This window comes from Taurulus bubalis (genome assembly GCF_910589615.1).
Source record: "Taurulus bubalis genome assembly, chromosome: 16".
Classification (NCBI taxonomy): domain Eukaryota; kingdom Metazoa; phylum Chordata; class Actinopteri; order Perciformes; family Cottidae; genus Taurulus; species Taurulus bubalis.
The window spans coordinates 5,602,089-5,623,587 of NC_136604.1; the positions used below are offsets into that span (position 1 = coordinate 5,602,089).

The following is a 21,499-nucleotide window of genomic DNA, read 5'->3' on the forward strand; positions in this document are numbered from 1 at the left end:
CTGAACACTGATCGGCTAATGAGCACCAACCTTTGGTCTTGAAAGAGAAGTTGCAGTGGACGCAGTGGTACGGCCGGACATCTGAGTGAGTGCGGATGTGTTTGCGTAGCATGCTCGGCTTCTTGCAGCGGATCCCACATTCCTCACAGATGTATTTACCGCGTCCACGCCCACGTACGTAAATATACTCCTCATTAGATTTGTATCTGTGGGGTTGCAACAGAACCACAAAGGACAAATAAGAGAAACGCATCAAACCAAGCTTAATAGATTTCAAATATTTATGTAATATGAATCTAATGAATGGTTCTGAATCATACCCGCCATCGAATATTTTGACCCGTCTTGGTTCTGTTTTCGATGCCACGTCCTTGTCTGACTCGTTGCTGGCCGCAGTTTCTGGTTGCACTTTACTTCTGCTTTCAACTGATATAGACTTCTGGATTATTGGCACCTGCAGAGAGAAGAGGTGACTGATGTATTTATTGATTTAATTTAAGAAGAAAAGTCAGGACCGTATGAGAAACAAAACAAAAAACAAAAATTAAAAAAAAAAAATCTAACTTTGCATCAGATCTTACCCTGGGCATGACATCTTTCAGCTTGCTCGAGTAAGACAAGATGTCCGATTTCTCGCTAGTTTTGATGGCCGAGGTGTAGTGTATTTTCTTGGAGCTCTGCTTGGAGTCAAACAGAGACATGACCACCTTGGTGGGCAACCCCAGCAGGTTTTGGTTGTTAGGGCTGACGGTCCAGACAGCATAGGCTGATGTCTTCAGGTCAGTCTGTTGAACATGAAGTGGTTTCCTCTTCATCAAAAAACACCATGTGAAAGTGGTGGCAGTCTTCAGGCTGGGGAAAGACAGGCGATGACTGTCTTTGGTGTTAACCACAGACACAGATGTGGTCAGTTTCACCTGACCACCGTGGAAGCTCGAGGGCCTAATAGGAGATTTGGCAGGAGTCCATCTCTGTTCCTCAGCTTTCTCTTGGGGCTTCAGAGTGTTATTAGCTGGCATGGAGGTGCCCTGGCTACCAGGTGTATTATTAAGGGCAGGGCCTGCCTCCTCATGAATAACAGTGCTCGTGTCTTTATTCAGCCCAGCACTGTCAGGTGACATGGGCTTAACGTCATCAGTAGCCTGTGAGTCCTTCTCTCCATCTGTTTTAACCTGCGGCAGAGGCGGGGCCTCAGTTTCAATGGGACTGTCCACTGGTTCAGTTGTGCAAACCTGCCGAACAAGTGTAAACTTCCGCTGTCTGGTAACCTCTGACATCTTAGAATTGAGATAATTGACCGATCGGCCGTCAGTGAGACAGGCCACGCCATGCTCATCCTTAGCCCGTTTCTGATGCTTTTCCATATAGATGTCCAAGCTGTTGGCAGGTGACAGCATTCGTTTACTTGAAGCAGTGGGTTCCTGCTGTGGGCATAGAGTCACTGATGACAGTTTCTGTGTGCAATGTAAAGACCCAAGAGAAGGTGCTTGTTCACCAGTGTGGTTGTGAGTGTTAACTGTTTGAGTCTTGTCCTTCTTTATCGTTGGTACAGCATGAGTGTCACTCTCTACACTGTGAGTGGATAAGAGGCTATTTTTATTGGACAGGGAGGGAGCAGAGTGCATCTGCTCATGAGTGATGAGGATCTGTGGCAATGGTATAACACCTGCTTGGGTCGGATTAAATGGGTCCCTTTGCTGTACACCTGACAAAACAACAGTCTGTGTCTTAATCTCAGAGGTATGTTGATTGGGTTGGCCCCCATATACATTTTGGAGTATGTCCGACGTGCTCAAAATTGGATTAGCAATAGGAATTGTTAAAACTGGCAAAGCTATATGCGTGCCCTGTGTGCTGGAGAATGAAAATGTTTGGCTTGCTCTTAGAGCGGGATACTGCAGTTGGTATTTGGGCACAAAACTTCTTTCTTTCTTTTCTTCAGGGTTGGCTGGTTTGTTTTGGACATTCTCTCGACAAACTAAGATCTGGCTCAGAGGCGGTTGTATCTTTTGGCATATTTGAACCCTTGATGTTTGATGCCAAGGGTGTGGAAGGCCATGGACTTGAGGCTGCTGAATTGGGCTCCCCAAATGAATGCTTTGCACCATCTGCTCATTATTTAGCAAGGGTACTTCTCCAGTGTTCAGGACAAAAGGCTGAGCCGTGTTGCGCCTATTCGCAATGTGAATCTGCTGGGATCTATTCGGAGTTAAAGAGCTAACGTTTGTAATGGGAGGTTTATCTAGAGGAATGACAGCTTTTCGGACAGGTTGCTGACTCTCGAGGCTTATCTTTAAAGACATTTGGGGAACTAATGGACCCCGCCTCCTTTCAATAAGTGGCACCTGGGAAACTTGGGGCATTTGTCCACTTTTTGGCTTGCCAGCAGGTGACACAGATCTGCTAGGGGATACGTTGCCACAGTCAAAGGACTTGCTACGGTAGTCGGATGAAATCTCCACAGATGGTTGAGTACAAGTGATCTGTTCAGATGCGGCACGCCTCATCATACCAGGCACACCAAGGGTGTTAAAGGCTATTGGCAAACCTTTAGGCTCTGGAACTTTGCTGACACACTCTCCTCTGGAAGGACTCTCTGACCTAGATGGCTCATCTCTGTCAAAAGAGGCCGAGATGCTGGAACAACGAGAAAGACTACTGTCCCTGCTGAGGCTTCGCGAGAGGCTGGACTCAAAACTTGAGTCACCTGAGGAGTGATCCATTTGAGCGAGACGAATTCTTTTCTTTTTTGGCGGAAGTTTCTCTGCTGGTACCTTGGACAAACTCTCACTTCTCCGAGGCCAGTTGAATTGATCTGCAGGCTTTTCCGATGGCTCAGTAGTCTGTGTTTCATGTTCTCTGTCGGGCTCCTCTGTGACCAGAATCTCAGGAACTTGGATGTTATTTTGACGTACCAGACGGGACTGATGGACAGGGGTAGTGTTGTCACCAACTGCTGCGACTGCGCCATCAGTGCACTGTTCCTGCCTTTGTTTCCCATAGTCAGCATTCTTGGGTTGGGACATTTTTTCATGGTAGCTGTCAGCTGAAACATTTGCTATTGCATCAGTTTTTAGTTTGTTGAGGGGATCCTTCTCCAAAATATCAACAGGAGAGGCTCTGTCAATAGATTCAGTTTCGAATGAATTGGGTCTGCTGAGAGAGTTGGTGTGCCTGATGACTGAAGTACCACTGCCTTGCCTTTGCAATTCTCCTTTAGTAGAAGTGCTGATCTGGGTCTCTCGTATTGGCGACAGTCTGGAATCCGAAGTACTTCTTGCTAAGAGCTGAATCTGAGGTAGCTTTGACTGATTGTTTTTGGGCTGTATGTCCACTATTACAGCATGCTGAGAAATATTCTGATTTGCCAAAGCTGTCGTCGGTAGCTCAAAACTAACTGAACAAGGTGGAATGGTGTCAGTAGGAGATTGATCGTCCTCATCTCCAACACTTTTCATTTTCCTTCTCTTCCTAATTGATGTCTGTTGATCAAGTATTCCCGAGCCACTACTTGATCGAGGGACTATGGGCTGCATTGTGTTCACGTGAAAAACATCTTGATCAGTTTCTTTCACCGTGATCGGCTTGTTTTTTGGACCATGCAGCTCAGAGCAATAGAATTTCTTGTGCGTTTCAAAATTTTCTAACTTTCTGTACCGATTACGACACGTTTCACACTCATACATCGTGCCTTTGTTCTGTTGAGGCTTTTTGTTTCTCTCTTGACTGTGCTCAAATGATCTGCTTCTTTGCATCAGCTCCGTGGAACTGCTTTGACCATGATAGCCCTCATCCATGGAGCGAACCGTAGGGAGGCCATGCCCCTCACTAGTGGAAAAGTCCTCCACTGCTGCTTGTCTGACTAAGGTACGAGAATGTATTGCTGGATTTGGGGTTGATGGGGCCGATGAAAATACATCATCATTGAACAAACTCATTTTGTCATCAAATGACTGACAAATTCGCAGTGGGTGGGGGAGGGGGGCAACATTAAGGGGAAGAGCAGAGTGTCCTGGTGTCGTAGGCATAGAGTTACTTCTTGTTATTGGCAAACAATCCATTGGTGGGTATTGAGACGGTACAGAGAGAAGAAATACTGGCTTTGATTTATCTGTCGGCGTAAACGGGGACTTGGGGATGTCTGAGCTGGAACTTGACCTTCTTCCTATTGGTTTAAGGTCAAATTGAAAAGAGTCTTTAAATATGTATGATTTAGGGGAGTCTATGCTGCCTCTCCTTGAGAGAGATGTCCTCCTTGGCTTTACACTGTCCAGCTGCTTGTTGTCAACTACTGCCTCATTATCAGATATCAACTTTGAAATTCGTTCTTCCAGAGAGAGCGCTTTGGCTTCTAATGGTGGACGCATCTGACCTTCTGTGGCTCGTGGCTTCTGCTCAGCTGCTACGTGCATTACTGTTGCGACCACAGGAGGGACACTGGGAAGGGTATTCTTGGCAATTTCAATCTCCACTGGTGGAGTTATCTTAACAAATGGGCTGGGTGGACTCATTGCCTGGTCAGCACTTTCAGAACGGGAGAAGTAGCCCGAATCTGTACTTCCCAAACTGCGAGGGCTTAGTAGACACTTGGCCTGCTGCTGTTGAGAGAAATCGGTTGCTTGTTGCCTCTGAAGCTGAGCATGCCCACCTAACATTGGAGACTTGCAATGCTGGTCTTCATCTTCACTCACAGTATCTAGTGAGGGATTCGTACCATCCACCTCTTTGAGAGATGACAGCACTGTGACGCTTGATCTCATATTCGCAGTCTGGAACTCTCGTTGCCGTTGTGCGGCCGCTTGCTCGGGTGCTGTACATGTAACTCTTGGGCTATCTGCTCTCAGAGGGGAGACATTAACTGGGTATACAACAACTTTTGGAAGTGCAGCTGTCCCTTTGGGCTCATGCGCCCTCTGACCTGGTGTTGGTTTAATTGACTCAAACACAGCTGAAGAGTCTGCTTCCCCGTGGCATGCTTGGGTTGTACCTACACCCTGTAAGCTATTTTCAGACAAAGCTGCCACACTGCTCTGTGACGAGTCAGGGTCCAGGTCTGCATTGCTACCATCCTCGTCACTGTCCCCACTCTCCTCGGCCTCTGAATGTGTTCCGAGGGCTTTGTCCGATTCTTGAGAGAGTGAGCCACCTCCAGATTCAGAGCGTGCAATGAGACCCAGTTTTATAGCATGAGCGTGTGATTTCTTATGCTTGTACAAGTTGCTCTTGGTTTTGAATGAGAAGCCACAAGTTACACAGGGGTATGGTCTTTCTCCTGTGTGAGACCTGATGTGTTTGAGCAGCACGCTGGGTTTTGCACACGCCCGACTGCAGTATTCACAAACGTACTTTCCAGGCTTCTTCGGCTTTTGGTCCTTGGAAGCCTGATCAACACCAAAATTCATTACAGAGGTCATCTGAACTTGGTTGTTGCAAGGTGTAACTGGGACCTGAATGGTGCTGGGAACACTTGCTGAGAGGGACTGGCATGTGTGCACAACTGGCGGTTGGCTTTGTGGCAAAGCGTTGGCGCCTGAGGGAACAGGTGCATGGGTTATAGTTGATGGTCCTGTATTAAAGCTAATGTGCAAACTGGGCTTTTCTGGCATAAAATGTGGTGTAGCAAGTGGAGAGGACTGCATGGGGATACCCTGTGTCGATGTCTGTAGTGGTGCTGCAATGCCAATAAAGTTGCCTTGCTTGTCAATATAGTATGTCTGCATATGCGAAGGTTGGTTCTGGAGACCAATATTGACAGCTGGCTTTGTCGTTAATTCACAACTTGATTGAGCATTAAGGGTGGAAGCTGGTTCTCCGATGGCTGCGACCTGCAAGGGGTTTTTCCTCTCGGCCAGTGAGCTAAAGTCTGGCTCCATGGCCTTAAGTAGAACATCAAGTGGAGCACTGCTGTGGTAAGGGTCTCCCTCAAAGCTGGGGTCTCTGCTCTTGCTGTCTTTAGACTGAGACGCTTTGATCAACGAGCCCTCCTCACCAGCAGCGGACTCAAGCGATGGCGGACGAGAAGTCGTTTCCTCCGGCTTCAGCCTTTCAGTGTTGGTGGAAGGTGACCCCTTGTGAGGGGATGTCGCAACTGGTTGAGCATATTGTGGGTCTCTTTTCCCACTGGGTGATGATGAAGGATTGGGGGAAGGGCTGTTGGAGGAGGAGCAGCATGAAGAAGGTGAAGTTTCCTTGGACACTGCTCCGTGGAGTGCTGTTTCAGATGTTTTCAACTGCAGGGGCTTCTTCACCGGCGATTTCGGAATTTTCTCCAGACGATTCTCTGCGACAACCTTTTTCCTCTTCAGGCCTTTTATGTTATCTGCATTTCTCCGACTGCTTTCAGAGATCCCTGTGGGAGAAGGAGACAGAAAAGCACAGTTGGTACAACAACACCATCTTTCTCCAAACCTTCCCCACATGAGCTGAAAAGCCCCCTCTGAGAAAATTAATTATATTTCATGTGTTAAATTGTTGAAATGAAGGACATGAAACTAATGGCAGTTAATTCAAACCTAGAGAGTGCTGATAATTCTAGCATATTATATTACATTCAGAGATCAGAATCTTTAGACTTTTAGTCATTTGGTTTAAAAATAGTACCCATTTTCAAATTAGTAAAATAGTGGAGAAGTGAGAGCCGACCAATACCCAAAGCTATGGCACTCAATTACATAACTCTTATTTAAATCAGTTATATTCAACTTTCATTCCTAATTTGCTTTAACACAGTTTAGATGATCTAAAACCTTTTTTTCTGCAAACATTATATTTCTTTCTTCGACCAAAAAGCAGTAGAAGTATTATTTAAGTTTATACACTATTTGCCTCCAACCTTTATTTAAGGATAGATAGATAGTTACTTTATTATAGGAATTCTCCTCCATATAAACTGTGCAAACTGTAGAGGTTTACACTGTGAACCTTCAGACTGAATCAAAACTAATATTTATGTTTGAATTGCTTTGTTATAGAGCCATGTAGTCATTCTGGAAACCAGCGACGAACATACAATTATAATGCAAAACAATTACATCATTGATGTTTCACATACATAACTGTAATATAAGGCAAAAGCTTGAACTCAACAGCAAATACTGAAATGTCAATTTATTAAAAGCTTTCACTGAAGCTTACTGGTACCCCTTCATTCTAATTAATAGTTTTTATTAGTAGATTCTTTCGATGAAATTGGATGGGGATATATTGTATATAATTTAGACAATTCCCCCTCACATGTCATTTGCAGTGTGAGTAATGGCACAGAGGCCCACGCTTCATTACACAAGACCTTCGATGTACGGAGGTTTGGCCGATCACAAAACGCAGGTGCTTTCAAAACGGCATTCCAATAATAAAGCAGCACTGTTTTTATAAAGGGCACACCCAAACCACGCAGTCCCATAATTTGTCGAGTGGTAATTCAGCCGTGTGTTTTTAAGGACATGTTGCGTAAGATTAGCAGTGCCCCGTCACAGTTTCCTGGCCTGTGTAGGTATTTCCCAAGATGAGGTCACAGTTCCTTTAAGGTCTCTCGTATAAGTAGATTGAGGAACGCCTTGCCTCGACATGCGTTAATCCGTTCTCCACACACACACACACGCAAACATTTTAAAAGCAGCACACAACCGATGTGACACGCTGTCGAAGCAAACCCCGTGACTTTTATTAACTTCGGAGAAACACATTTGTATCAACTGCTACTGAAAGACATGGGAAAAGGATTATGTCTTCATACCCACAACTAGGACAAGTCTGTGGAAGAGATTCCATGACTTCATCACAAGTTTTCCATCATAAAAAAAAAAAAAAGTACTTTGCAAAACAAACACCATTTGTCACTGTCTGTCTTCAGCTGTAACTTAGAAAGCGCTGTTGAGGCTTATCGTCAGATAGCAATACAATTAAACCAATCAGTTTGTTCTCATGTCGTTTTCCTCCCCTCTCTAATTATTCAATAACCGTATGAAGCTTGTGATTTTTGTATACAATAAAGACAGTGGCCGAGTGATGTACGTGTGAGAGATCTTCTGATAGCATTAAGGTCTTTTTAGAGGCGGTTGTCAAAAGGATTACCGCTCGACCGGTAGCACGGACATCAGTACCTGCTGCACCTTGAGAGGGGGATAATCTTATTTATTCTTATTTTAACTCTTCCTACTGAGCGTCTCCACCCAATCTCTGTCACAGTAGATGATTCCATCAAAGCTTGCATGTCCCGCAAATGAGCTGGGATTTTTTTTTAAATAAGGACAATGAGTGATGATGAGTTAAGCTCGGCTTAAACGGAGACCATGAAGCCGCTTCGGCTCAAACAAACTGGCTTTTCTATTGGAATGTAGTGACATACCAATCCACTTAAAAGAAGAACATGTCCCTCATGTGTTGTTGTAGTGACATTGCGGTAGTGTTCTCTTTATGCAAAGGTCACTGTATTTAAACCAATTATTAAACTAATTAAATATAAAAGAGATGATCTGTGAAGCAAAACATTTAATTGCAGTGCAATCATTGAACTTCCTGCAGTGGATTTAAACATCTAATTATGACTGTTGTAAAATATTCACTCTGGAACTGAGAAGCCAAGTAAACTTTTATATTGCAAATAGTTTTACTGAAGGACTAAAAATAAATGTGGTGGCTGCTGCAAAGATCCAGATGATTCACAGCAACTAGTGACCAACTATTTGTATTAACTCCACATAGTGTAAATATACTATTCTGGGTAAATCAATCAATAATGGAGTGTCATTAAATTACAACTAAATAAAAAAGGGAAAAAACAATACTGCAACAATAAAGACGGCAAAAAATAAATACTTTCTGCGCCACTAATAAAAGAAAACACTTTACATTCCAGAGCAGTGAATTACATTTATTTTTTAGCTTTTAGTGAAAAACCCAAAGCAGGCATTTTATTCATTTTAAACTAGCAGGCGGTAAACAGAAGAAGAAAAAAACGCCATTAAAATGACAGAAAACATTTCACCCGTTTCTTCTTCAAAACATACATAAATGTGATGATAAAAGTCTTGATTAAAAAAAAGAAAAACCCCTCTTACCCTTCTGCGAGCCCTTGGGGTCTTTGAGCTCTTTCTGGGCCTCTTCGATTTTATCTGCAAGACAAGAACAGAAAGACTTTCAGCACAAATGCTCACGGACTCTCGCTCCACGGAGAACGGCAGTGCCGAATGTAACTGATGGATACTGGGGACGCTTCCCACACGGCTGCAGCAGGACGAAGGGCTTTCAAACGAAAAACAGATATTCTTCCATAGCTGAGAGAGAGAGAGAGAGAGAGAGAGAGAGAGAGAGAGAGAGAGAGAGAGAGAGAGAGAGAGAGAGAGAGAGAGAACTATTCCATTATGGAAACTACTGTAATTATGAAGGGGGGCAAGCCCTGCGTGCACACACACACACACACACACACACACACACACACACACACACACACACACACACACACACACACACACACACACACACACACACACACACACACACAGTATGTATGACACACAGGTTCAGTTCGCTCTCATTCTCACGGAGCGAGAACTTACCCACGAGCCAATTAGCATATTTAAATACCATTGACACCCCCTCTGGGAAGCTCTCCCATACGTCACACTCATCACCCACAATGCAGCAGGTGAAGAACCTGTTTCCACACAAGCGTATGGATGTGTGGGAGGTGAACGCGGTGTTAACTTTGTGTTACTGTAATCAATATTAATTACATACGCTGGCTCCATGTGCTGTGAATGGCTTACACAGTGGAATAGAGGGGAGCGCTGCTGCAGTGTGCACGTCGTGAGTGTGCACGTCCAAGACTTGTTTATTTCTTTAAAAAATTATATATATCTATTTTTTTTTAAACAGGCCGAATTGTGACTGATACTAATACCCAAATATAAAAATAATATTTCAGTGCAAGCTCTCGTTTTAACGGTTTGTTTCTCCTCCTTATTTCATGGAGATCTGGTGCCATCAGAAGCTTTTTCTTTTTCCTTTTTGTATTTCTCCCCATTTTTCTCTCGACTTTCTGTTCTGTGAAACACATTCTGGGCCGTGCTCACCACGAGGCAGTTTTGTTTACCGTCAGCTGCTGTAATCGGTTTGTGCAGCAACGTGCGGATGTGCAGCGTGAAAATGAGTTCTGCTTTTTTTTTGGAGGTGTGTAAATGAGACCAGTGAGGATTCTGCATGTTGGTAACGAGATGGAAAAATAGCCGTAGCTTCTCTGCCTGAGACGAATCCTCGAGGACCAATGGGAACAATATGTATATATTTTCCTAGATTGCACAGATGCTAACAGAGGCTGAGGGAGGGAGGGCGTTCCTCTGTGGTTCCCAAAAATCGCAGCGAGATGCCGGGAACGCTCGGGGGAGGGGGTCTGGGGGGAGGGGAGGACACGAGCGGGCCACAGACGAGGTCAGTGGATTATGTCATCATATGTGTGTGTGTGTGTGTGTGTGTGTTACTATAGTCACGCCCGTCTCTATCTCCGTTTCTGTATCCCAGGCACACGCCACGGATTACATAATGCGTCCCCGCCCCTCCCTGTGCTGCCGTGGAGCAAAACAAAGGCACCCTGCCAGCAGAAACACAGCAACCGAGGCTCATGAGGAGAGAGAGGGCAGAGGGTGTGTGCGTCTGTCTTTGACAGAGAGGTATGTGTTTGTGTGTCTGGCTCTATTTACATATGAATGGCCATGTGAACGCCCTCCTACGAAAGGGAACCAGGCAGGTTGTGTTTTCCTGGCGTGCCGCGGAGAGGATCCCGTAGTTTCCCTCGCGGGTTGCCACAGCTCGACCTCGCAGCTTCCTCCAGCAAACGCCCGCTATTGCAAAACCAATTTTGGATAATAAATGCTTATTTTAGTGGTTAGAATATTTGGAGGTCGATTTCTGTCTTCCTTCTTTTTTTTTTCTGTGCGAGCATATGCTTCATTGTTTGCGCAGCCTGACACATATGTCTCGTATTAGACCGCATTGGCAAACCGAGACGCGAGTGATTACTGCCCAACACAAATCTTATTAGTGGTTGTGTATGGTGGGAGAACCATGCAGTGTAAGCTATTAAAGATCGGGTTGCATTTCTTACATAACAAGCCACGGAGAGGACCCCCCTCCCGCTGAGTGACACCCCGCCAAAGTGAAGCTCTGGAGCATGGAAAAGAACAGGAAACCCCCCAAATCAGTGGAAAGGGACAAGGCAGCGCCTGCCTCAAAGGATATTCCATGCACAGCTCGCAGAGTTATTAGTACAGCAGGGAATGATTACAGGGTCGTTCATGTTTCCCTTCATGATGGCCGAGGTGGTCGGGGTGCTATTCAGCCCATATGTTTCACCTGAGGTCACGGTTCCCTCCGATAATCTGTGCAATTGTTCTGCAACCGCGGGAACACAAGAGGATGATGAAAGCCAGAGCACACTGATGAAAACATGGTAACTCAGTTTGAGGCTTCCAAACACACCAAAGGACCCGCTTATTACTCAACTTTACATTGCGCAGAAAGTTCCGATCGAACCAATACATTTGGTTTCAGTGGGCTGGAAGAGAGGAAAAGCATCTGACTGTCTTCCATAATTCATTAGACGATGAGTCAATACACTTGAACATGTGGCTGTGATCTTCGGTCTTCATCTACAGCTGACACATCTTGTGGATCCATCTTTCCCTTTTCCCCATCTTCGTCTCCCCGCTGAACTCCCTCACAACTCTCCTGACGCAGCGCTGCTAGACAGCAGACTACGAACGTGGGATAAAAACCTGGAATGCAGATCGAGGTTTCGGTCTGAAAAGTGGCCGACTTGATACGCGAGGATCGGGCTGCGAGGGGCCAAAAAGCGCGAGGCTACGCCAACAAACTCGTTGCCGTCATGACAACTGCAAATCTTTAATGAAACCCCCCCCCCCTCCTCTTTTCCAGCATCTTCCAGCCCACTCCTCTTTCTGTGCTGTCGACTGGGAAATGTGATTATTTGCGCCTGGAGGGGCCATGGTGACGCCGTACAGGAATCGTGCTTCTCCATCCTCGACGCCCACCTGATGTTATTTCACAGCCCGTCAGCTGTGGCCTGGAGGTGGAGGCGGACTGGGAGGGGGGGGGGGTCGCTCAGTGGGAGGGGAAGCGCATCTCAACTCCATTAAGGCGTCTGACAGACAATTATCAGTGAAGACGTGGCCGCGGACACAAACACATGCTAATGAGCCGGAGCACCGGCTCGCCTCTAAATGGAAAATGGGCCCAATAAACCGAACTTCTGTGTGGAACTCGACCCCCGCCTGTGTGATGACCAACAGTGTTACATTACAGCAAAGTGGCAACCTCCACCCACACGGAGCAGCCGCGGCACAACTGCACCAGATCCCCCCCATCACTCCCTTCTGTCTGTTGGCCGACAAATACCCACCCCCTTCCACCCCGCCCCCCTCCATCACCGCCAGCCTGCAACACATTCGTATTTTGCTGGACAGCATTCCCTGCTGGGTCTCCACTTGCCAAATGGCGGGCATCAATGGCAGCTTTTCAGAGTCCATATGCACGGTGTTCACGTCAGCCGGACCCGTCTCCAGCTCTCCCTGTATAAAAGATATATATTTGGGGTGGCAAGTTGCATCTGTGAGGGTTTTGGTGTCATCAGTATGCGCGACGCCACACCAGTGTACCGGCAACAAGCCAGAGCCAGCGGACAAGGCGTCCACGAGCGATCACGACGCAGACGCTGCCGCATCGCTTTATCTCGCCGTATTTCATAGTTCAGGACGATATTGAAGGTCATGCGCGCGTTAAAAGGTTGAAGTCGTGCGCCCGTCGGTGTGAAGCAAACTGACGATTCGACACGACATACAGTGATAGCAGGTTCGACGTCTGGGTGCACCGCCAGCTGGATGTGGAACCGCACAGTGTGGCCAAGCAAACAAATGCAGTGTTTGGAGAGGAGGAGGAGGAGGAGGAGGAGGAGATGCCTCAGCAGGCTGAAGATGACGAGATGGGAGTCGGCAGCTGCCCCCTTCTTCCCCGTCACTGTGCAGGAGGGAGATGGAGATTATGTAACTCGAGCACCTCCACAACAGCAGACGGAGACCTGAACGTACAGCTGAGACGACGAGTCCATTAATCAGCAGCTACTTTGATATTTCATCAATTGTTTAAGAAGAAGAAAAGCAGACAGTCCTCTGCTTCTAGCCATTTTTGTAGTGAACTGAATATCTTTGTGTTTCGGACTGTTTGTTGGATACAAATGACCTTGAGGTCCCCCTTGCTCAAACTGTTTTCTGGTATTGTGTAGCACGGAAGAATAATAATACAAACAAATGTTAATTACAGCCCTCTAAACGGTCAGTTAATAACTTTAAAATCAATTATTATTATTTATTTATTTTAAATGCAATAGTTTGTACAAAACAGGAAGTATGAAGACAATTTATTTTCTAGCCCAAATTGAATTAATCCAATATTTAGTCAGATTATCCATTTACTAAAAAATGTAAGAACAGAACAGGTAGTCAGACAAAGCATTGCTGCTGGTAGAGCTGAACACTCAACATCAGATACGATCCGTCACAAACAATATCAACAGTTTTGTTGTTGATTAATGCTAAAAGTTATTTATCATCCAAACCTCTGAAACGTAAAGACTTCCTGCTGCACTTTGTCTCCTTTGTTCAGACAACACAAGCATCTGAAGATGTCACGTTGAGCTCTGGGAACTTGTGAGGGGCATTTTATAGACTATTAATTATAGTAAAGTCTTCTTCTTTATAATTACATCAGTATCACTCCCTAAAAAAAAAAAACAGGCTTCATATGACAATAACCCTATTAAACCTCCTCTGATAATGATCACATGAGCTCTGCAGAATTCCCTGTCACCTTCCAAGTGTGTTAATCTTATCTCAACCTTTTCTCATTTTACTCCCTTTCCTGCGGCCTGCGGGAGGAGACGCAGCATTTCTGCAGCCCTCAGCAGCTGACCCGTGCAATAAGCGGCCATAAGGTCACCGTCAGCATCCGACACAGGCCCGCACGGAGAGGCGGCCTCCAGGGAGACGGACCGGGTCTGAAAGCGGAGTCCAGACTGAGAGGCTCACAAGTGCTACAGGAAGGGCTCCCAGACGGTGATGCGGAGCAGAGGAATGCCCCCCACCGTCGTCCCATTACCCTGCAGTCCATCATCATCATCATCAGCTGGCTGAGAGGGGGGCGCAAAGTGACTCTCCTCCTCCTCCTCCGCCGGACATTAGCCGGACTGAGAGCCGGAGTGGCTCGCTCTGTCAAACGTGACCAACAAAAGCACGGACAGAGACGGAGAAGATGACAGACGGGAGACGGGCGTGGCAGGGAATCGAGCCGCCGAGCCGACCCAGAATGTAACGCCCCTCGTAGTGGTGCTTCCACGAGGGAACGCTCAAACAAATTCATTGTTGCACATAACGTGTGTTCACGGGATATTGTTCACGTCATGTATTCACGAGAAGAAAAAAAGACATTTCCCATAAGCCTCCTGGTTGGACACGGACGGACACACACACACACACACACACACACACACACACACACACACACACACACACACACACACACACACACACACAAGTTTTTCGGGTTTTCTTAATGTTCTAAATTGAATATCTTTGAGTTTTGGATTAAAAAAATAACCCACCACACTTGAAGACATCATCTTGGACACTTTTTGGATAAAATGTCACTAGATAATGAACAATGAAATGAAAAATGTCTTGAAGTCCCAAGAGATGTCTTTCTTTTGTCCAATCAACATTACAAAATGCTGAAACCAGCTCATGTTTTGTATATTCGTTAACAAATTTGTCCTTGGAGGAGCTTGATTTTGATGAATTATTAAGCATCAATGACGGACATTTACTCTTTTGAATCTTTAATTTCAGAGATTAATAATTTAACAAGGGATGTTTTATGAAGTCTGGGCTAATTTTTCTTTTACTTATATAGAGAGAGCAACATAACAGAACACTTTAAACTGCATTTCATTGACAGACCTTTCACAACTAAGAAAAATGAAAAACAGATATAGAAACGTGATAATGTTTCAGCGAGGTACACACAGGCGCTGCATTTGCACCAGGATTATTCTCCGGCGTACAGATGGAGAGCAACAAGGCGACAGGAAGAGGAGGGTTTGGTGTATCGGGAAAAAACGAAAACAAAGAATTCAAGCAAGTCCTGCTGTCTCTGTGGAGATCAGCTGTTGACTGCTGAGCATCAAGAGGGAGGAAGGGAAGGAAAGAGGGAGGTAAGGAGGGAGGGAGGGAGGGAAGGAGGCAGCAGTCGATCCTCCATCAACTGGTGGAAATGTTGAATGAGAATTAGCCAGGGCAGGTACGAGTTTAAAAAAAAACAACAGCAAAAAATACACCGCCTTAACTAGAGCTTCGGGTGGGCATCCTTAATAATGCATATCTATAAAAAATACAAAAAAGAAGAAATGCTGATCTCACACACACAAGATGTTCAGCTCGAAGCAGAAATGTGGATTTACTTGTTCCAGGTCCCCGTCCCGTTTTCTAAAAATAACAGAAAGGACACGTACTCATTACCTTGTAATACAAATGAAATATTGACACACACACACACACACACACACACACACACACACACACACACACACACACACACACACACACACACACACACACACACACACACACACACACACACACTCTAACTGTACTGCTGCTGCCCCCGCAGGACTCTGTAGGTGGAGGCAGCAGCAGACTGGAGGCCACTGATTATTGGTACTGCGTGGGCACCCTTGTGAAAAATTGATATAACGAGAACTCGGCTGGGTGGGTAGAAAAGTGTGTGTGTGTGTGTGTGTGGGGGGGTGAGGGGGGAAATAGTACTGCTTCCATCTTTTTCAGACCACATACACACTTAACCCCCCCCCAAAAAATGAAATCTGCCGGCACCGAAAAAGAGAAGAAAGAGGCAGACTCCAAACACCATGCAGAGGAACAGCAGCGAGGAAGACTACATAATGAGTTCCTTCCCTCGCAGTCACAAATCACGAAAGATGTGAAGCCTGTTTTATTCCGGATGTTGTAAAATGCCCAGAAGAATCTGCAACGAGCATCTTTATCAGCTGATCTCTTTAATCTTCCATCAATTAATAAATGGACCTAGAAGGGCACGGGTTCAGTCTGAAGGCTCTGATGATTATTAACAGGAAGAAAACATTTCTACATTCAATTCCTCTAATATCAGTTTCTCTTTTTTCTTCCTACAAATTACTAATTTTTGCGTTTTACCCATAATTCAAAGAAATAAAGCGAGTATCCCTTTAAGAGGAACCTTCGTATCCTCTTAGGTTAAACTTCTCATAATTGGGCAAAAAATGCATTATGCGGCTTGTTGCCCAAACGTTGGAGAAACACTGATTTATTCACCAAAATTGCCAAACACAATTCCCCAAAGTGAGGTCTTCAAAGTGTTTTTTTTGTATCTGACTAAACAGGATATTCAGTAAACTATCATATTGAACAGAGCTAAGCAGTGTTCAGGTCCTTTACTGAAGTAAACAACACTCTGTTACATGTAAAAGTTCTGCATTTTAAAGTAGAAATACATTATTACGTTATTATATATTATATTATTAGAATGCATTCATGTTTGCGCAACATTTCAGTCATTTTTAAATATGGGATAAAGGGCTGTCACCAACAAGTATCATCATTATAGATTTATCTGTCGATCGTTTCCTTGATCAATCCATAAATGTTTTGATGGTATAAAATAATGAGGAACGCCTCTAAGTTATTTAATTGACTGCGATTGAAGACGAAGGAAAGCAGTAATTTGTAACATCTGAAGAGACATCAGTTATCAGTCATCATATCATTATTAGTGGGGTGGACACAGATAGTAGAGGACAATGGTAAAGTGCTACTGTTTCAGAGGAGACGTGACAACATTGAAATTCAGCAGCGAGTCCGCCTGTACACAAACGCCCGCGTTTTTATTTCTGTCTTTCGGAAGTAAAACAAGCTGCACGTCAAACTTCATCCAGTCAGCGTCTCGACTTCCCCTCTGGGCGTCGAGGTGCTGCGACACAGAACTGACCGAGCTCAGCGACTGACGGCCAGTCTGTGGACGGGCCTCGTGGGACGCCGAGCACGTTTCATTTTCATCTCAGAGCCAACAACTCAAATGTGCACACATACACTGAGCTCTGTGCGTCAGCCGAAGAAGATGAAGAAGTTCGAGGAGGAGGAGGAGGAGGAGGAGGGGGAGGTGGGAGAGGGGGAGGAGGGCGTCACAACAATCTTCCCACCTAAAAAAGAAGAAGTCACTTCTGTGTTGTTCTTTTACTGTTACTTTTAATATACTTATTTCTGTTTTATGTTTCTTTATTGTTGTGACTTGGATACTCTATGAAACATTACTACTCCCTTTAATATTATTATTTAGAAATTAAATTGAGCTACAGCCAGCAGCAAGTTAGCTTAGCTTAGCATAAAGACTGGAAACAGGTGGAAGAAAAGCTAGCGTGACTCCATCCGAAGGTAAGAAAACACACGTGTGCAGGTGTTGTTACCTCGAGACAGCGCCAGGCTAGCTGTTTCTACCCGTTTCCAGTCTTTATGTTAAGTTAAGCTAATCGACTGCGGGCCCCAGCGTCATATTTGTGCAACTCTCTGCAATGAAGTGAATGAGTGTATTTCTCCAAATGTCAAACAACTCCCTTAAATAAAATTCACCTTAAAGAAAACTATTAATAGAATGTTCCTGAGATTTTTAATTAATTAATTGCAACGACAATGAAAATAATTGTTAGTTGCGACCTAGTTAATTAATAAACTATTTACCCTCGGGTTGACATACTTATACACGCAGAAGCTAAGCACTTAAAGGAGCAAGATCCGACACCGGGAGCATTTCAATTGCCTCTCACCGGCTCTCAACATGGTGGCGGTGAGCCGGCAGCTCCTAGCTAACGATGCTAAAAGGCGCTGACTACAGCGGAGGTGTTCACCTGAGGGGGAACCGGAGGGTGAGCGCTCTACGCTGCCGGGTTGCCAGCGCTATCGTGACTAGCCGCCCTTAGCTCGAGCTAATCGGTGGTGCGCGCTCACGTGCACTATAACATGCAGGAGGGTGACTTCATTCTCTGCTCAGGTCAACGTCACTCATTATAAATAGAGTATTAAATACAGCTCTTTAAATAAGCGTCACCAACCACAGTCTCAGAGAACGGAGAGCTTCACAGTAACAATTAACAGTTCAAAAAAAAAAATCAAACGCCATCACGAATCAAACCCAGGACTTACACGTCAGTCTGTTTTGGACAGAGCGGCCTGGCGCCCTGCAGGTCCTGTCAAATCAAAATTGAAAGCAGCGCTCTGCACCTCGGTTGAGGGAACTTGTTGGTAACCGTGGCGCCGTGGCTGAGCGACAGCCCACTGACTGCTTCCTGTCTGTGGCGTTCACTTCGTCTCACTCAGTTTGACGAGAGCGGAGGTGTTTCGCTACTTTTATTAGATGTTGAAAGAAAACCATCACAAACAAACTAAATAGTTTGCTGCACACACGTCTGACCTCACCGTGACACAGACGGCCCCTTCAGCTACTTCATAGCGGTGAATAATGCAGGACGGGTCACAACAGTCTGTAGGACTAAATATTCATTTCTTACCCTGCTGTCGTTTCACGGAACAAGCACTCAGAAGCTCCTGTTGTTCGGGAACAAAAGACAGTATGGAAGAAGAACAACAAGTGCACACAGACGCACACACACACACACACACTCACTCACTCACTCACTCCAGTGTCAACACAAGTAGTCACAAGTCTGTGTTTCCGCCCTATCAGCTGTGACTCTGCAGCGGTGCGGGGCGGTTTCCTACGAACAATGTGACGAGGAGGGGAATTCCTGTAAGGCTCAGGAAGAGGGGGGGAGGGGAGGGAAGGGGGAGGGGGGGGGGGGGGGGAGGGAGAGCCTGCCCAAACAGAGCAGGCCGGGTGACGTCACTTAAACCGGCTTTGGCACCCTTCAGGGGATCCTTCCATCTCGCGCTCCGTCCCTCTTGCCGTTGGTGTCGGAGGGGGAGGAATTCAACGTGCCCTGCCAACGGCTGGTTGCCCAACAGCTCACTCACCCAGCGTCTCTTTCATATCCTCAGCAAAGAGGTCAAATCTGAACAGTTGCATAGTTTTGTTTTGCTTTCAGTGTGTCTGTAAATACATACATACATACATACATACATACATACATACATACATGAACAAGCAAAACACATGTTTGACAGAAGGGGGACTTTTTGAGCCACGGCACATTTTCTACAATAAAAAAATCCCGCGGCACACCAACAACCAAAAAAGTTACAACATGTCACATTGTAGAATAATACAGCATATATGGTAGGTAATTATCGTGCTACATACTGGCATTGAAGAGTATTTCATTACTAGACCAGTCACTAAATTGCAGGCTCAGACGCACAACAATGGAAAAATATTTGCGGCAACTAAATAATATTTTTTTGGACCGATTAAGTGAAATAGGACATTTTCCCACGGCACACCTGACGATCTCTCACGGCACACACCCGCGGCACGGTGGTTGAAAATCACTGCTGTAGATGCATGTCGGGCCTTGAAAGCAGCAAACCACTTGTGTTCTTTAGCTCAACTGCGGAAAAACGGAGACACCCAGGAGCAATGTTGTTCTTCTTTATAACTCCAAAGAGGAGAGATAATCAAGTGTGTGGGCGGAAAAAAACAACAGTCTGGAAGTGAACGTGAAAACTTTTTAAAAGTCAACAATAGATTGTGCTCCTCGGTTGAAGCTGACCTGTACGTTTAACCTCGCTACACTGGGGGGAAAAGGGAAGCTCCCTCTGCTTTGTTTTTTGATCATCACGGGGAATTCTGAGGGTTTTACAGTTTAGCCACAAAAAGAGGTTCCGAAAGAAATGTGATGAATATTTACACAGAGCCAGGGACAGCAAACAACGTGACCAAGCAGTTTCTGCAGTGTCATCGCCGGGGCACAGATGATAAATACTTCACAGGCAAAGACTCCAGAATCAACAACGCGCTCTGTAATTACACCGACCGAAGCGACAGCATAGAGTTGGTCTTGGCGAAAAATAAGCACTGAGTCACTGAGACGGACCTCTGCTGTTCTAAAAAATGACCCGAGGAGGGATTACGGTGCGACCGCTGCCCGTGTGAGTGTTCGTGTCGCTGCGGGGAGAGGTGGAGGATGCCCCGCCTCGGCCCTGTGGGAACAATCTGAGTTAATGACAGCTGAGCCGCTGATAATGCACCGGGGCCTGAATCAAGTAATCCAGCTAGTAGCCTAATGCTCTGCCCTGTTTGCGTGCTGGGTGTCCATTGGGTTAAAGCGGTCTGGAAAAAACACATACACACACACACACACACACACAAACACACACTATCAGTCAGTCAGCTTGGAAATAGTCTTTTGTTTAAAAAAAAAAGTTCTTTCCTCACCGCATACAACCAAACGCCCACGCTGACCCCTTCAAACCAAACTGAAACCAATCCACAACCACGGTCGATGAATAACAAAGTCCAATCGCAGAGTTAGACACTATACAGAACGCTCCCATCATAACCTTCTTTTCACTTGGCTTCCTCTCAAAAAATTAACACGTAGTCGCGGTCAGAACCGCATCAGGCCGCACACAAAGGCCACATTCACACGTCCCTTTGTTCATCCGGAATGAGCAGATTTTTGGGCAAATAGACTTAAACTTGTATCAGAAGCAAAATGTCAAACAGCAGTTTGAAACCAGCGCGCTTGAGATTGTGCTTTTACTTTGAGTATTTGCATTCTATGCTACATTAAACTTCGACTCCACTACATTTAGATCGTACATAGTAAAGCAAACAGAAAGTAAATGGTTACTTTTCAAATCAAGATTTTACTGCAACAGTAAAAAACTGTTGCACATTGGAGTATCCGTATGAAGTCTAATAATATCATTCATATATATATATATATATATATATATATATATATATATATATATATATATATATATATATAAAAGAATACATCAGTCAAGGTGTATTGATACTTAAGTTTCATAAGCAGCCTACATTCTCACTGATAATACTTATTGTATTCCAGCAGGATATTGACAACAGGACTTTTACTTTTTTATTTTTTAATATAGGTATTAGTACTTTTACCTAAGTAAAGGATATGAATAGTTGCTCCACAGCTGCTAAAATTCCCGAGGTGCCTGAACACGACCACTTTTCATCAGAGACACATTTATAGCTCACAGGCATCGATGCAACCGTGAGTCCAATCAGGGGAATCTCACACATATCTGGCCAATAAGTTTCATCGGGTTGACAGATGTTGCTCTCCAATCTCTGAATCTAATCACAGCGCCATCCTCGCCACGGGAGGAGAAACTATTGCAGCTGCCAAGCCTTCTAGGAAAAGAGACAACTCTTAATCAGATCTGGAGCTTATGAG

At 45.1% G+C, this 21,499-nt stretch overlaps 1 protein-coding gene across 1 annotated transcript in view; it reads right to left on the bottom strand.

Annotated features, from left to right (window-relative positions):
* hivep1 (HIVEP zinc finger 1) overlaps positions 1 to 21,499 on the bottom strand; it is a gene marked incomplete at its 5' end in the record, with an annotated part of 47,559 nt that overhangs the window by 3,918 nt on the left and 22,142 nt on the right. The window contains 4 exons of the mRNA XM_079232179.1: positions 31 to 206; positions 321 to 454; positions 582 to 6,349; positions 9,060 to 9,113. Coding sequence (XP_079088305.1) covers positions 31 to 206; positions 321 to 454; positions 582 to 6,349; positions 9,060 to 9,113 — 6,132 coding nt within the window. The remainder of the gene's footprint in view (positions 1 to 30; positions 207 to 320; positions 455 to 581; positions 6,350 to 9,059; positions 9,114 to 21,499) is intronic.